Source organism: Artibeus jamaicensis, unplaced genomic scaffold, assembly GCF_021234435.1.
Source record: "Artibeus jamaicensis isolate MK-2021 breed Jamaican fruit bat unplaced genomic scaffold, CSHL_Jam_final contig_468, whole genome shotgun sequence".
Lineage (NCBI taxonomy): Eukaryota > Metazoa > Chordata > Mammalia > Chiroptera > Phyllostomidae > Artibeus > Artibeus jamaicensis.
Genome location: NW_026521846.1, coordinates 125,471 through 142,157, shown reverse-complemented (window position 1 = coordinate 142,157; position 16,687 = coordinate 125,471). Strand labels below are relative to the sequence as shown.

At 44.6% G+C, this 16,687-nt stretch overlaps 1 protein-coding gene across 1 annotated transcript in view; it reads left to right on the top strand.

Moving 5' to 3' along the window:
• The first annotated feature begins 9,158 nt into the window (after positions 1 to 9,158).
• Positions 9,159 to 16,687, top strand: part of LOC119051313 (rho GTPase-activating protein 22-like) — a 109,593-nt gene continuing 102,064 nt past the window's right edge. Inside the window, exon 1 of the mRNA XM_053667355.1 lies at positions 9,159 to 9,439. Coding sequence (XP_053523330.1) covers positions 9,406 to 9,439 — 34 coding nt within the window. The 5' untranslated portion in view covers positions 9,159 to 9,405. The remainder of the gene's footprint in view (positions 9,440 to 16,687) is intronic.

Here is a 16,687-nt window from a genome sequence, read left to right as displayed (position 1 = left end):
AGTGAACAAACTTTACTAAAGTGCAATGCAATTAAGTGTTACCTTCATCAGGAAGAACATAGATTGCATTACTGCTGTTCCTGAGGATATGCAATATTGCAGAAATATCTGTTAACCTACAGTATGAAAATACAGCTTTCTGGGCCAAAATCTTAAGAAAGAATGAACCATTAGTGGTTCTCCCCAGAGTTTATTGGGTAGTCAGTGCACTGCTAGTTCTTGCTACAGACCTGTATGCTTATACACATTCTTGTACATGTCCTTGTAGAGTGTTCAGCAGTTTTCAAAGAGCTTTCACATACACAGCCTTCCTACCAATTGGGATAGGTAGGGCAGATGCTATCATCTCCATTTCATTCATGGAAGAACAGTCTTAGAGATGTTAAGGCTGTTGCTCAAGGTAACTCAGATCAAGACAATGGAGCCAGGAGTCAGACTCAGGTTTCTCACTCTTCGTTCACTCAGCTTCCCACTGTGAGATGCTGCAGAGCTGTTTCACCTTACCATGAAAAACTCTTCTATTTTGCTTTAGTTTGGGCCTTAATCATCTCTTGCCTATACCATCCCAACACTCCTGCTCAATTCTTAGCCTCCAATACACCCAACAGAGAGCCACCTTGCACTGCTCAGGAGCCACTCTAGGGTATGAGCTGGGCTCTAGGGTAAGAAAATGAATGAACCCAGAGGCTATAGGTGGAGAAGGGAGTGATGGTTCCCTCACAGAGGTAGATAACAAAGTGGGTAGGGTGCAGAGTAGGAAGCACCCCTCTGCCAATAGACAAAGACATTTAGGACTGAGTTTCACATTAAAGTCGACATCTATGACAATTGTCCTGTACTCAGGCCAAAATCAGCCTTGCACTCTGGCTTGATATCCAGACTATATATTTGGCTATTCTGGGCCCCATATAAATTTTGGAATCAATTTGTCAATTTCTATGAAGAAGTCATGTGGGATTCTGACAGTGATTGTGTTAAACCTGTAGATCAGGGGTGTCAAGCTTATTTTCACTGGGGGCCACATCAGCCTCACAATTGCCTTCAAAGGGCCAAAATAATTTTAGGACTGTATAAATGTAACTACTCCTTAACTGTTGAGGAGTTGAAATTACATTCGGCCCTTTGAAGGCAACCACGAAGCTGATGTGGCCCCTGGTGAAAATGAGTTTGCCACCCCTGCTGTAGATCATTTTGAGGAGTACTGCCATTTTAACAATGTTAAATCTTTCAAACCATGGACATAGAATGTTTTTCTACTTATTTAGACATTTTTAAAATCTCTTTCAATAATGTTTTATAGTTTTCAGAGTATAAGTGTGCACTTGTTTTATTGAATTTATTACTGTATATTTTATTCTATTTGATGCTATTGTGAATGGGATTTTCATTTTCAGGTCTTTCATAGCAAGTATGTAACAATAAAACTGATTTTTATATATTGATCTTGTACCCTACAACCTTGCTTAACTCATTTATTAATTCTAAACGTTTTTTAGTGGATTCCTCAGAATTTTCTACATACAAGGCCATGCCATCTGTGAACAGAAAGAGTTTTACTTCTTCCTTTTCAATCTAGATGATTTTCTTTTTCTTGACAAGTTTCCCTTGCTAGAACCTCCTGCACAATGTGGACTAGAAGTGGTGAAAGAAGATATCCCTTTAAATCTGTAAAGACATTTTTTGTGGTCTAGTGTATAGTATTGTTCAAGTCTCCTACTTCCTTACTGATGTTCCATCCATTATTGAAAATGAGATATTGAAGTTTTTAATTACTGTTTTTCACTATCTATTTCTCTCAAGTCTGTCTATTTTAGCATTATGGACTTATGCACTCTATTATTAGGTGAATATGTTAATAATTGCTCTATCTTCTTGATACATTGACTCTTTAATTAGTTTATATTGTTCTTTCTCTCTTGTAATAATTTTTTGCCTTAAAGTCTATTTTGTCTGATTTCAGTACAGCTCTTTTTTGATTATTGTTTACATGGAATATCTTTTTCTGTCCTTTTGCTTCCAGCCTATTTGTGTCTTTGAATCTTAAGTTTCTGTAGACAGTGTATTGTTGAATCATGTTTTTAATCCATTCTGCTCACCTCTGCCTTTCAATTGGAGATTTTAATTTATTTAAATTTTGATGTAATTATTGATGAGGAATTAGGCTATTTTGCTATTTTTTCTATGTGCCATATAATCTTTTTGCTCCTCAAATCTCAAAGTAGTACTTCTTTTCTGGCATACTCTTTTACTTCCATTGCCACTTTGTTATTGTACATTTTTGGGTTATTTTCTCAGTGATTGCTTTGGTGAGTACATCTTAATTTATAACAATTTAGTCTGGATTAATACTAGCTTAATACCAATAGTATATAAAATTTTTTTTAACTTTTTTATTGATTATGCTGTTCAAGTTGTTCTATTCCCCCTTTCATTCCCCTCCACCCTACCCCCCATCCCCACCATTACCCCCCCTTTAGTTTATGACCATATGTCTCAAGTCCTTTAGCTTCTATATTTCCCATGCTATTCTTGCCCCCCCTTCTATTTTCTATCTACTGTCTATGCTACTTATTTTCTGTACCTTCTCCCCCCTTCTCCTCCTCCCACTCCCCTGTTGCTAACCCTCCTTGAGATCTTCATTTCTATGTTTCCACTCCTGATCTAGCTGTCCTTTTAGTTTGCTTTCGTTTTAGGTGTGGTTGTTAGTAACTGTGAGTTTGCTGTCCTTTCACTGCTCGTGTGTTTTTTTTAACTTCTTTTTCCTAGATAAGTCCCTTTAACATTTCATATAATAAGGGCTTGTGATGATGAGCTTGAATTTGATCTTATCTGAGAAGCACTTTATCTGTCCTTCCATTCTAAATGAAAGTTTTGCTAGATAGAGCAATCTTGGTTGTAGGTCTTTGAATTTCATGACTTAGAATACCTCTTTCCAGCTCCTTCTTGCCTGTAAGGTCTCTTTTGAGAAATCCACTGACAGTCTGATGGGAACTCCTTTGTAGGTGACTGTCCCCTTAGCTCTTGCTGCTTCTAGGATTCTCTCCTTCATTTTAATCTTGGCTAATGTAATTCTGATGTGCCTTGGTGTGTTCCTTCTTGGGTCCAACTTCTTTGGGACTCTCTGAGCTTCCTGGATTTCCTGGAAGTCTATTTCCTTTGCCAGATTGGGGAAATTCTCCTTTATTATTTGTTCAAATAAGTTTTTCACTGGTGGCTGTGTCTTTCCCCCTTCTGGTACCCCTATATTTCGGATATTGGAGCGTTTGAAGATGTCCTGGAGGTTCCTAAGACTCTCCTCATTTCTTTGAATTCTTGCTTCTTGACTCTTTTCTGTTTGGCTATTATTTGCTTTCTTCTGGTCCACTCCATTGATTTGAGTCCCAGTTTCCTTTTCATCGCTATTGGTTTCCTGTGCAATTCCATTCATTTCAATTAGTTTCGCCTTCATATGTTCCTCTAATTTGTGTCTATAATCAACCAGTTCTGTGAGGATCCTGATCACCAGTGTTTTAAACTGTGCATCTGAGAGTTTTGCTATTTCTTCATCGCTTAGATCTATAGGCTCTGGGGCTTTGAGATCTTCTTGCAACATTTTTGGTCTGTTCTGGCCCTTTAAGTGTGAAAAGCGGTACCTTGGACTCCCAGGTCGCTGGGTTGTGATGCCGTATGTGGGGGCGTGATCAGAGAGGGGAAATGGCGACCCCCTCTGCTGTTTCTCACAGCTGGGTGAGGATCAGCGCCTTAGGTGGTTCACCTGGGCCGGGCCACTCAAAGTCACTGGGTTATGACGCTGTATGTGGAGGTGGGGTCAGAGCAGGGAAATGGTGGTGCCCTCCACTGCCACTTGCCGGGGGACCCGCCCGGCCCCGGTCCAACCGACCACTCCCTTGCCTGTCCGCCCGCGCACAAATGCGTGACCACAGTGAACATGCAGCACCGCTCCCCCGCCGTCTCCCCCGCGGTCGCTCGCCTGGTCCCTCACTTGGTCGCTCACTAGGTCCAACCCTGCGCCTGGAGTTTGCACGTCTGGATTCCACGCCTGAGTCTGTCTGACCGAGACCTCCTGTGCAACCCTGCTTCACCAGCCGCTGGTTTCACCCCTTACCGGTCAGGCTGAAGAATTTGTTGTTAACGGACTTCTGAAAAGTTCAATTTTCCGTGTTCTGGCTGTGTTTTCTATTGCTAATATTTAGTTGTCTCTAAACTTGGTTGTGTGAGAAGGCACGGCACATCCACCTACGCCTCCAGCTTGGCGGAAGTCCTAAAATTTTTTCTTATGTATCTCTATTAGTCACTCTCCCACTTACCCTAGCATCATACATTACATCTTTGCACATTGTGTGCTCATCAACATACAAAATTATCTTTTAAATCAGGTAAGAAAAAGAGAAATTATGAAGAAAAATACATTAATAATGTCTTAAATACTTATATATCATTTTTTTCCTAGTATTCTTCATCTCTTTATATGGATTTGAGTTACTATCTAGTGTCCTTTCATTTCAGGCTGAAGGACTCCCTTTAACATTTCTTATAGGGCAGGTCTGCTAGCAATAATTTGTCTAAATTTTTGTTTATATGAGAATGTGTTAGTTGCCCCTTCATTTATAAAGGATAATTTTGCCCTTAGTTTGAATATGTCCTCCCACTACAGCCTAAAGTAAAGCAGTAAGTGTGTACCACATACCCATGTAGGGCAAAGAGGACACCTAGGCTCCTGAACTGTGCAATAGGTGAGGTTGAAATAAAGGTTAGAAGGAAAGAAGTGTTTGCCAGAGCAAGAGGGCCTCATCCATCAGTCCCTTCTGAATGAGCTAAGATTACTGTCAGCCATGGCCAACAAGAAACAAGAGCCTCACCCAGGAAATACAATGACAGGCTGGAATCGTGGTCTGGAAGGATTGCCTGTGATTTCCAGTCTGAGACATAGAATGATTAGCTTAATGGCATAATTGGGGAAATAAGGAAGGAAATGCCATCTGTGAGAAAATGGACAAGTGTTGAGTTAGAAAGATTAGGAAGTGAGAGAGAAGAGGAATATGAAAACATGGGCTGAAAAGCATGATATGGGTATTAGAATTCTGTGTTTTGAGGTCACAGAAAGGCAACTCAAATCAGCTAAAGCCAGAAAGAGGAAGTTACTGGAAGTTTATAAGAGATTTACAAATTCCTTTGGAAGCTGGAAAACCAAGCTTGGAAAATGGACAAGAATGATGGTAGTTACAGAGGGCCTAAAAAGCAAGAGTCATAAGGATCATCTTCTCAGATATGCATGGTCAGAAAATCTCCTCCATGCTGGAAGGCACAGTCATCATGTGGGACATTGTCCCTGCCACTAGTTCTGAGAAGTCCATTCAAACCATCTCTCAGACTTTTCATGACATACTCAAGATTAAATCAAAACCAGGCAGGGGCATGTGCAGGGACAGAGCAAATTTGTTCCTCATGGTGAGGAATTGCTCCAAAACAGGAAGGACTTGGATGTTATACTGCCTCAAACAAGTTCCTTTTCACCACACAAATGAGGTAAAGGGAAGGTGTCATTCTGAGCGTAAGGAAGACATGTATGTGTTAGTCAACTTGGAGAACAGAATGGGTGAGAGAGGGAGAGATTAAAGAAGCAGAGGGCGGGGGGAAAGGGTTGGAAGAGCAGATGGAAGCCACATGCCCACAGACAGCTGGCCTGCCCACAGGAGGGAAGCATAGGAGGAATCTTGATTTTGTTGAGAGATTTGAAGGAGAAGGCGCTTTGGAAATTTCCATTCTTTCCATCTGTTCCAGTCCCTGCCTTTCCACAACAAGCAGGTGTTTTCACAAGGGACAAGATTTGTTTTTTCAATAATGCAAAACTAAGCAAAGTAGTGATTCATCATTTTCTAAAATCTGACTCTTAGAGAAGGAAAATCATTTCAGACCTGCTTCCTTGTTGGACCCATGTGAGATCAGGGTTTGCTGTTTGAGTCTGGGCTGGTCAATATCAGCTGTAACTTGGGTCGCTGCCCCCCGCCCATCCGCTTCAGAGGAAAGGCGATAGCTCCTTGGAACCTAAGTATCTCATGTTCCCAGGACCCAGAAACCTATTAGTGAGGTCATAATTCCCTCTGTCCTCTCAGCCTCTGAAAGGCAGGCACTCAGCAGGGGGGCCCTGCCTGGCTCAGAGTGTCAGGCATCATGGGCTGGAATTTTTCCTGCCACCTCTCACAGTTTCCTGAGTAAATCCCACACCCTTATGGCAGGGCTAGGCCCACTGCTGGTTTCACATACTCTAACACACAGGTGGCAAACACAAGGCCCGTGGGCCAAATCTGGCCCTCCACTTTGTTTGATCCAGCCTGGCACCTTGTTTCTACTCAGCAGCAGTGCTGAGCCTCACTTAACTGTTAAGGAGCAGTTGCATTTATACAGTCCTAAAATTACATTTAGCCCTTTGAAGGCAACCATGAGGATGATATGGTCCCTGATAAAAATGAGTTTGGCACCCCTGCTCTAATAAAAGGCTCCGCGTTCTGAGAAACCCACAGTGAGACTTTGTAGCAGAGTAAAATCTTTATCTAAGCACTGCCCAATTGAATCTGGAGCCCAGACAGTTGTCCAAGTTGAGCAACGTTTTCAGAAGCTTAAAAATAAGGCCTGCAAACTCCATAGAATCCCTGTGTGGCACACAGCAGAGTGGCTCAGGGTTCCCTTCAAGGAAGGGAAGTACAGAGAAGTACTGGGAACTGATCTAAGGGCAGAAAGAAGGAAAGAGCTTCTTTGCCCCCCTCCATGTCACCCACCACTCTGGAGTGCAGTCTGGACTGGCTCCTGACCTTTTCCCAGCTTTGCTTCTGGGTTTAAGCCCAGAGCCTCTGTAGCTTTGTCCAATTCCAATGCTGATCCTGGGAAAAGCAGACAAAGTGACTTAATGTCATGGGGGTAAACAGCTGCATAGAAAAAGCACTTGTGGGTGATTTCTTAACCACAAGTGTGAGAGGACCCAAACTAAGTCTTCAGGGCATTTTCCTGCCTCTAGCTTGGAGAAAGTGGTCCAGGCTGCATTATTCAAGGCCTGTAAGATTGCTCAAGACCTTGTCACTGGCCACAGGACCTCACCCTGTGACCCTGATGTCTTTATGAGATTTTCCAGCTCTATGTCCTTCCCACTCCCAGGTGGCCTCTGTCCCAGCCTGACCCAGCCTCAGACTGTCCTAAAATGAAAAGGAGTGCAATTCTGTCATTCAGTGAAGTGTGTTGGATCAGCCCATCAAATAAATATTCCTCATGGGGCTCCTGGCCTGTGTCTAGCCTGGGCTCAGGGCTGGGAGTGAAGAAGAGGTGTTGGGCAGTCTAAGGGGCTGCCCTGGGGATAAGAGCCCTGGGGAAGCATTTGGTGGCAGAATCAGCACAATTTCACAGAAATATTGCTCAACATGATCTGGTTCACACAGTTGAAACAGTATGGAAAAGAGTATTCCAGTGAAAGGAATTACACATGCCAAGGCACAGAGGCACATATGAGCAGGGCTATGCATACAAGAGCACATAGGACCAGGGGCACTGTGTGAATATAACTGTATGTAGCATTAGTATGAGCTAGGTCACAGAGGCAGGAATGGACAGTACCATGAGAGGCCTTGGATGTTATATCAAGAAACATCCAAACTTTCTGAGGAGTGGTTGAGGACCAGAATAAGTGACTTGATGATGAATAACACAGCTTTGTCTCCATGGACTCTGGAAAGGGAGAGATCCTCTCCCTTCAACCTTGTCATTTGAGCCACCACATCCTGGTGAGTCCTTAACCTGTCTAATCCTCCTCTGCTCTCCATTGTGCAGACCCTATCATCTCTAGTAAGGACTATTGCAATGGCTCCCTGTGGACCCCCAGCCTATGGGCACCCTTCCCCTCCAGCTGCTAGAATTGATTGCATACCAATATCAAATTTGGGGATCAGTGGACATAGGGACACTGTAAGGATAAGGGAGGAATCATGGTTGTTAAAAGCAGAGAGATTGTTGTTCAAATCCCTTGGCCTAAAAAGATTCCACATTACCCAGGCCTGAAAAACAGAACCCCAGGCTCAAATGCCTACCAGGGCACAGGGGTGATTTTCAGGGGCACAGAGCCTGTCTCTCACCATCCAACATGCTCTCAAGCCAGGAACTGCTTACATGAGGTGGTTGGAATTCAGGTATTTAGTGAGACTGGTGTCATGGAAAAACATGGACTATAGACACACAGCCCTGGATTCAGACACCCACCTGGACAGTATTGTGTGACTTTGTTCAAGTTATTTAACTTTTCTGTGCCTTACTTTCTTCATTTGAAAAGCCCTGGTAAGAGCACCTGCCTCAGAGAATTTAAGAATTAAATGAGATATTGAATATAAAACACTACACAGGGCACATAATAGGTACCTAATAAATGATAGTGATTACTGTGATTGCATTTCTTTGGCAATTTTTAGGATCTTGAGGTTGAGCCCCTCCCCAAAAGCCCCATTATATACTCTTTAAATTATACTAATATTAAACAAACACTGCAATTAGCAGAGATTCACTACTCAGTGAACAGTTTTTCAGATCCTATGTGTGCAGACGCTGAACTAAATGCTTCACACTCATTCTATTCCAGTTACATTATTAAGGCAGCAGAGAAAGTTACCATTCCTAACAGGCATCTCTCTGATGCAGTCTCCTGAGGATCTGAACACTGCAGGGCTGCACTGTCCTTAGACACACCTGTGTTTCAACAAACACTTGGAACTCTGAGATCCTGAACAGCCTCCTGGGACCTTCTGGGAAGAAACATAGGGCATTGCTAGTCCCATTGGACAAGCCCAGGAGGGGTCCTTGGCCTGAAGGAATCTCCGCCAACCTCTCAACACCAGCACTCTCCCACTCCTGCCCCACCCCCACCTTGGCTAGCCAGCCTCTTGTAGTCTCTAGCGCAGCCAGGCTAGCACTCCCAGAGCAGAGGGCGGGTCGAGCCCAGGAACGCCCCAGCCAGGACGGATCTTCCAGTTCTCCAATTGGACCCGCCCTTGCACACGCCCATCAAGGGCGTGGGAGGAGAGCCCGTAGTCTGCTGAACTCAGCTCAAAGCCGGGAGCACCCTGGCCGCTGGGGAAAACATCAAGCTGCCCCGCCCTGGTCCAGTGATTGATTGATTGATTGATTAGCAGAAGTTACTGAACCTCTCGACGGTTCTCTTGAATAAGAATTAATTCTGGAATGAATAAATAGAGCTTGAGATTTATGTAGTCCGAGGCAAGCTGGCAACTGCCAGGAGATGGAGCCCAGGGAGCCTCGATGGTGATGCCAGTGGCCACTGGGTCAAGAGGGGCAGCTGGGTGAGAGGAAGAGAAAAGGGAAGTGATGACAGCATGATCGGCCCAGTGACTCCGGCAGGGTGGCTGCAGGAACATGCTGAGCCCAAGGATCAGGCGAGCCAGGAGGGGTAAGTCCAACTTCGTGCGGTGGATCTGGGCACACTGTGCGTGACTCTCTTGGCAATGTGTGTGGACACTGTGTGGCTGCCACATTCCTGGTCAGATGGGGCAGGCCTTCTGGAGGCATCCTGGTAACAGGGAGTAAGGACCCAGGGGTCAGTGGGAGTCAGACTTGAAACTGCAAAGGGGCGATGGCTGTCTTAGTGCCCCAGTGGTATGTAGGCTTCACCTCATATTCTGTGATGTGCTGAGACCATGGGTTGCTCAAAGTGACCAGGTGACAACTTTGGAGAAACTTTGTTCCTTTACTAAAAGGGAAATAAATGCTTGATTTTTAAGATTTGTCCCAACAGTCAAAATAAAAATGTCTCTCACTAGGAAAGCAATACTCCAGCTTCTGGAGTCAGCCAAGTCCAAGTGAGAGTCTTCATTCAGCAGCCTGGGGGTGCTGCTCTGTAGAGCCTGAGAAAAGCAATTCCTCAGGCAGCTGGGGTCAGGCACTCCCCTGGAACACTGTGTGGCCTGGAGATGACCTCTGAGACTGGTTGGGACATAGAGGGGAGGACAGATCCAGAGACAGCAAGAGATCCGTGAGTCAGAGGGTCTTGCAGGGGTGATCCTTCAGAACTGGACTAGCACCCCAGACACCCAGTGTCTCTACAGGGTGGCCTGGAGACTCAGGACAAGCCCTGGAGCTAGAGACAGCATCTTATGGATAGCATCTTCTTGGCTAGGACAAGTGTTGTTTTAGATGAGAACATCTGTCTCTTAAGAAAATAGAATGTGTCTTTTCAGGTGGTCGCTGTTTGTGGAGGGCTGAGCCTCCTTGTGAGCAATGTGTGAAGGTGGTTTGGAAGTGAGTGGAACATCTGCCTGGGGAGCTTGGAAACAGTGTGAGTCTCACCCAGTGTGGGTGTCAGGGACCCTCCAACACCTGTGAAGGCACAGGCAACAACACCCATCTCATTAGCATGTCGCAGGGCCCTAAATGACTGGGAAGAAGCTGGACCTCCAGGATGTACTCAGAGCCATCAGGTCACCCCCACTAAAGGGATGCTCAAGATGCAGTATAACCTGTGGGCCCCTTTGGGTAAAGAAGGGCTGTGCATGGCTCTTCTGAGGGATGGAGATGCAATCTGGTAACAACCCAACGGGTGAGCCAGGCGAGGCCCTCTGATAAAGCTTGGGTCTACCCTCCCATTGCTTCCTAACGCATTAGTCACTGGCTACATATGGTTATTCAGCACTTCACATGTGGCTAGTCCTAACTAAGAAAAATACACACTACATTTTGATGACTTGGCAGAAAAAAGTGCAAAATATCTCATTACTAATTATGTTATATTGATTACATGCTAAAATGACCATGTTTTGGATATAGTAGTTCAATCAAATATATTTTTAAATTTCACCTGTTTTTTCTTTTACTTTCTTTTTTAATTTTTTAAAAAGATTGTATTTACTTATTTATTTAATTTTTTTAGAGACAGAAAGGGAAGGAGAAAGAGAAGGAGAGAAACATCAATGTGTGGTTGTCTCTTATAGTCCCCATACTGGGAGCCTGGACTACAACCCGGGCATGTGTCCTGATTGGGAATCAAACCAGTGGCCCTTTGGTTTACAGGCCAGCACTCAATTTACTGAGCCACACTAGCCCAGGCTTCTTTTACTTTCTTTCAGCTACTAGAATTACATATGTGGCTCACATTATATTTCTGTTGGACAGCGCTAGTCTAGAAAGAGATCAGTGTTTCAGTAAAGGGCTCTTAGGAAACCTGCCTTTGAAAATCCATACTTCTTTTTTTTTGGAATTTTTTAAAATATATTTTATTGATTATGTTATTACAGTTGTCCCATTTTCCCCCTTCATTCCCCTCCACCCTGCACAACCTCTCCCACCCACATTCCCCCCTTTAGTTCATGTCCATGTGCCTGAAGCTCTTTAGCTTTTACATTTCCTACACTATTCTTGCCCTCCCCCTTTCTGCCTGCCATCTATGTTACTTACTCTCTGTACTTTCCTCCCCTCTCCTCTTTCCACTCCCCTGTTGCTAACCCTCCATATGATCTCCATTTCTGTGGTTCTGTTCCTGTTCTAGTTGTTTGTTTAGTTTGTTTTTATTTTAGGTGTGGTTGTTAGTAACTGTGAGTTCGCTGTCATTTTAGTATACATGTTTTTTATCTTTTTCTTAGATAAGACTCTTTAACATTTCATAAAATAAGGGTTTAGTGATGATGAACTCCTTCAACTTGACCTTATCTGAGAACTGTATCTGTCCTTCCGTTCTAAATGAAAGCTTTGCTGGATAGAGCAATCTTGGATGTAGGTCCTTGCATTTCATGACTTGGAATACTTCTTTCCAGCCCCTTCTTGCCTGTAAGCTTAGTCTCTTTTGAGAAATCAGCTGACAGTCTGATGGGAACTCCTGTGTAGGTAACTGTCTCCTTATCTCTTGCTGCTTCTAGGATTCTCTCCTTCATTTTAATCTTGGCTAATGTAATGATGATGTGCCTTGGTGTGTTCCTTCTTGGGTCCAACTTCTTTGGGACTCTCTGAGCTTCCTGCACTTCCTGGAAGTCTATTTCCTTTGCCAGATTAGGCAAGTTCTCCTTAATTATTTGTTCAAATAAGTTTTCCACTTGTTGCTGTTCCTCTTCCTCTTCTGGTACCCCTATAATTCGGATGTTGGAGCGTTTAAAGATGTCCTGAAGGTTCCTAAGCCTCTCCTCATTTTTTTGAATTCTCCTTTCTTTATCCTTTTCTGTTTGTTTGTTTCTTTCTTCCTTCTGGTCCACTCCATTGATTTGAGTCCCAGTTTCCTTCCCATCACTGTTGGTTCCCTGTGCATTTCCCTTCATTTCACTTAGTTTAGCCTTCATTTGTTCATCTAATTTGTGACTAAAATCAACCAGTTCCATGAGCATCCTGATCACAAGTGTTTTGAACTGTGCATCTGATAGGTTGGCTATCTCTTTTTCACTTAGAAGTATTGGCTCTGGGGCTTTGAGCTGTTTTTCTGCTTGAGCCATGTTTTGGTCTGTTCATATCTGTTACTTATGAGGGGCGGAGTCTTAGGTGTTCACCAGGGCGGGCAACCAATAGTGGGTTGTGATGCTGCATGTGGGGGCAGGGTCAGAGAGGAAAAAAATGGTGGTTTGCTCTGCTCTCTGTTGCACCTCAGTCTCCTCTGCCACTTCCCCCAAGAAAATTGGGCCTTTCTGATGCTGATTCCCATGTGGGTGGGCTTGTTTGCATTCTAGGACCCTGTGGGTTTCTCCAGTGAACTTTCCTGTAAGGGTGGGAGTCTCTCCCTGCACCTCACAAGTGTTTTCAATTGGTGTTTTGAGGCTTTATTTCCCAGCGCTAAGACCCTGGGTTGAGCAATCTGTCTTGCTCCCCAGTTATCTGTGCGCAAATGTGGGACTGCTGCACGGTCATCCAGCCACCTTGCGCACCATCCCCAGCTTCTCAATCACCACCTTGCTTGGTCTGCCAGTTGCCACTCCATGCCCAGGGTCTGCCAGATGCCGCCTGGGTGCCCAGAGTCTGCACGGTGACTCCTTGTGCTCCTGGTACCGCCTTGCGTTCCTGGGGTGCCTTGTGTGCCCAGTGTCCCCACTTCCAGTGCCAGACCCCTCTCCTCTGGGCCACTCGATTGTGCCCCACCTACTGGTCTGAATGAATGTGTCTATTTTTACTCCTTGGTTGTCAGAATTTCATACAGTTTAATTTTCTTTCAGTTTTTGGTTGTTACTTTGTTTCTGAACTGCTGTCCTTATTTTGGTTGTTCGAGGAGGCACAGTGTGTCTACCTACGCCTCCATCTTGGCTGGAAGTCCTGAAAATCCATACTTCTTATAAACAGTTGTTCTAGATCAGTGGGTCTCAACCAGGAGTTTCTACTGGCTCTAGTGGGTAGAGAACAGGGATGCTGCTAAATATTCCACAATGCAAAGGATAGGCCCCACGACAAAGAATTATCTGATCCAAAATGTCAATAGTGTTAATTTTCAGAAACCTACTAGATGATATTATCTGATGCGATATATTAACAAATGAAATTTATGGTGCTATTCATCATATATTAATAACTACCCACCCACAAAAATGTATGAACATAAACCATGACAAGAAGCATTTGAAGAGCATAGACTACAAATGAAGTGTCCAGGGAAAGTAGGTGATGCTTGCTTTGTAGGCTAAAGAATGATAAGCAGCTAATTAGGAAAAGAATAGTGGAAGAAGAAGGCTGCCTTCCAGGCAAGGGACAGCATGTGCAGGTGTCATGAGAAGGAAAGGAACACACAGGGCCAGGAGGCTGGAGCTAGGGGCATTTTGGGAGCAATATATACCAAAATTGTATATATGTACCTTGAAAAATTTGTGCATTGGTAAAGAACTTTCATCAAAATTCATCCCCCATTGAACCTTTAGGAACTGAGCAGGATATGTGTTATAAACACAGGAAGACATAGTATGAAAATCTCAGCCCCCCATATCCAGACACTGCCCTGTCCAGACTGCTCCAGACAGTACCTATTCCAGATACACTTCCAGACTCTACCACTATGTAGACACACACAGTTGTGTGAGAAAAGCTGGGCTTATTTTCTGGAATAGTTAGTTAGTAAAATGAGCACCAGTCATCCAGCTCAGAAGTTTCTGGGGTCTGGCCAAAGATTGCTCTCCAGATAGGGACTTCCCAATGACTCTTCTCCAGGTCATGTTGGCTGTTGAATTCTTGGCAGGCACCCATTCCAGGCCAACCCTGAGTGGCTACCATGGCTGCTTTCCCCCTGAAGGCCATCCTTGTGTCTCTTTCCAAAGGAGGGGAGATGCCAGGATTGAGAACCTTCCAGGAAAAATTATCTACCTGGGACTGCAAAAATAGGTTGGGGACTGCTGCTGTACATGATTTGAGCTTGCTATTGCCTCATTAGGACCAGTCCAGTGTCCTCCTAGTTCATCATGGTGTTACTGAACAAGAGGTCCAAGGGAGAGGGCAATATTTGGCCCACCTAGGGATGCCAGAAACTTTTACAGAACAACAGGGGCCCCTCCCAAGGACGGAATACAAATATCTACGGGGCTCTTCTTTCCGCCGCCAATTGGAAAGACATCTCTCAATGCCAGAGATTTGTGAAAAGGAAACAAAATGTTCATTTAATGCTATTCAGGCCTAATGCCTCCACTAAAATATCAAAGTCCTTTAGGGTATACACCTACACCCACACAGCGCTCCCTTCTCCCACTGTCCCAATTCCGGGTACCGTAAATCAGGAAAAGAGCACACGTCTGTTTTTCAGGCTGCTGGAATCATCAACTGTGTCAGGCAGGATCTCTAGTTAATCCAAAGTACTGTGGTACCCTCTCATGGTCCACTGGCAAGAGTTCTTTGTATCCAGTTCCAGTCAAAGTCTCTCTTGCTTTCCAGGCTATGTGGCCAAAGGGGCACCCCCAAACCACGTGGGCTTCTTCTACCAAAGCTGCAAGGGTTCTCACTCCACCAAAAGCATATGGCTTTCTTCTTCACCTGACTGCAGGGATCTCCATTCTGGCAAAGCTGCATGGTACTCTTTCACCTGGGCAGTTATTGCCTCATGTCCTGGAGCCCATCTTTTCCAAGCTCTCACACAGGTGTTCTCCCTCAGGGGCGCAGCCCCTAGTTTCCTCTTGAGTACCAGCTACTCCTTTCTCCCTGGCTCAAAACTTGGCCACCACTATTTAACATATCTATGAAACAAGTTAAAGGTTACAGATACGTTAAGTAATCATTCCAGAGGTTAGCTGCAAAACTATTGCTATGAAAACAGCTCTCAATGGCCCTAGCTCTATTTGTCTCTTGGGGGGAGGGAGCGGTGAGGACATCTTACACGTCTCTCCAATATTCCTGTACACTTTGAATTCTGGACACCATTCCAAATCGTTTTTTGGGGGGCCCCTTCTTGGCTGCACCCTATATCAATGGCTCATTCAAGCCAGGCCAGACCATATGGAACCAGGTATGGCTAACTCTGTCCCACTAGAGTCCTGTGGGGTTCTGAGAGTCCCTTCCAGAGATCCCTTCATGATGCCACCATCCTGCAAGCTCTTCCTCCACTGAGCCCCATTGCCTTATTCCCAGAATGAAGAGATGATTTCCTGTCAATTTTCCCAGAATAAAAATAGAATAAATTTACTAATACACCATGAATTTATTCCATATACAGTGGAGCAAGTCACCAATCTATGTACTCTGTGACACTTAAACGCTGCAGTTTGTGATACAGGGTGCAGCCAAGGGGGGAGGCAAAAAAAAGATTTGGAACGATGTCTAGAATTCAAAGTGTATAGGAATATTGGAGAGACATATAAGATGTCACCCCTTCTCCCCACAGGTATGAGTTGGGAGAAGGAACAAATAGAACCAGGGCCATTGAGAGCTGTTTTGCATAGCAACAGTTTTGTACCTAACCTCTGCAATGATTATTTAACATATCTATAACCTTTAACTTGTTTCATAGATATGTTAAATAGCTGTGGCCAAGTTTTGACCAGGTAGAAGGGGGAGCAATGCAGTTTTCAGGAGAGTGGAAGAGTACCACTTGGCTTTGCCAGAATGGGGACCCCTGTAGCCAGATGAAAGAGAGAGCCATGCTGTTTCAGCAGAGTGAGGACCTCCCCTTGGTGAAGTGAAAGAGGGAGCCACGTGCTTTTGGCAGATTATGGACCCCCTCTTTCCCAGGTGAAAGGGAAAACCACTCAGCTTTGCCAGAATGGAGATCCCTGTAGCCAGGTGAAGAAGAAAGCCACATGCTTTTGGTGGAGTGAGAACCCCTGCAGCTTTGGTAGAGGAGGCCCATGTGGCTTTGGGGTGCCCCCTTTGGCCAAGTGGCCTAGAAAGCAGGAGAGACTTTGACTGGAACTGGGTACAAAGAACTCTTGCCAGTGGACCATGAGAGGGTACCACAGTGCTTTGGATTAACTAGAGATCCTGCATAGTGACACAGCTGACGGTGCCAGAGGCCTGAAAAAGGGACGTGTGCTCTTTTCCTGATTTACGGTACCCGGAGTTGGGACAGTGGGAGAAGGGAGCTGTGTGAGTGTAGGAGTACAACCTAAAGGACTTTGATATTTTAGTGGAGGCGTTAGGCCTGAATAACATTAAATAAACATTTTGTTTCCTTTTCACAAATCTCTGGCATTGAGAGATGTCTTTCTAATTGGCGGCAGACAGAAGAGCCCAGTAGATATTAGTATTCTGTTCTTGGGAGGGG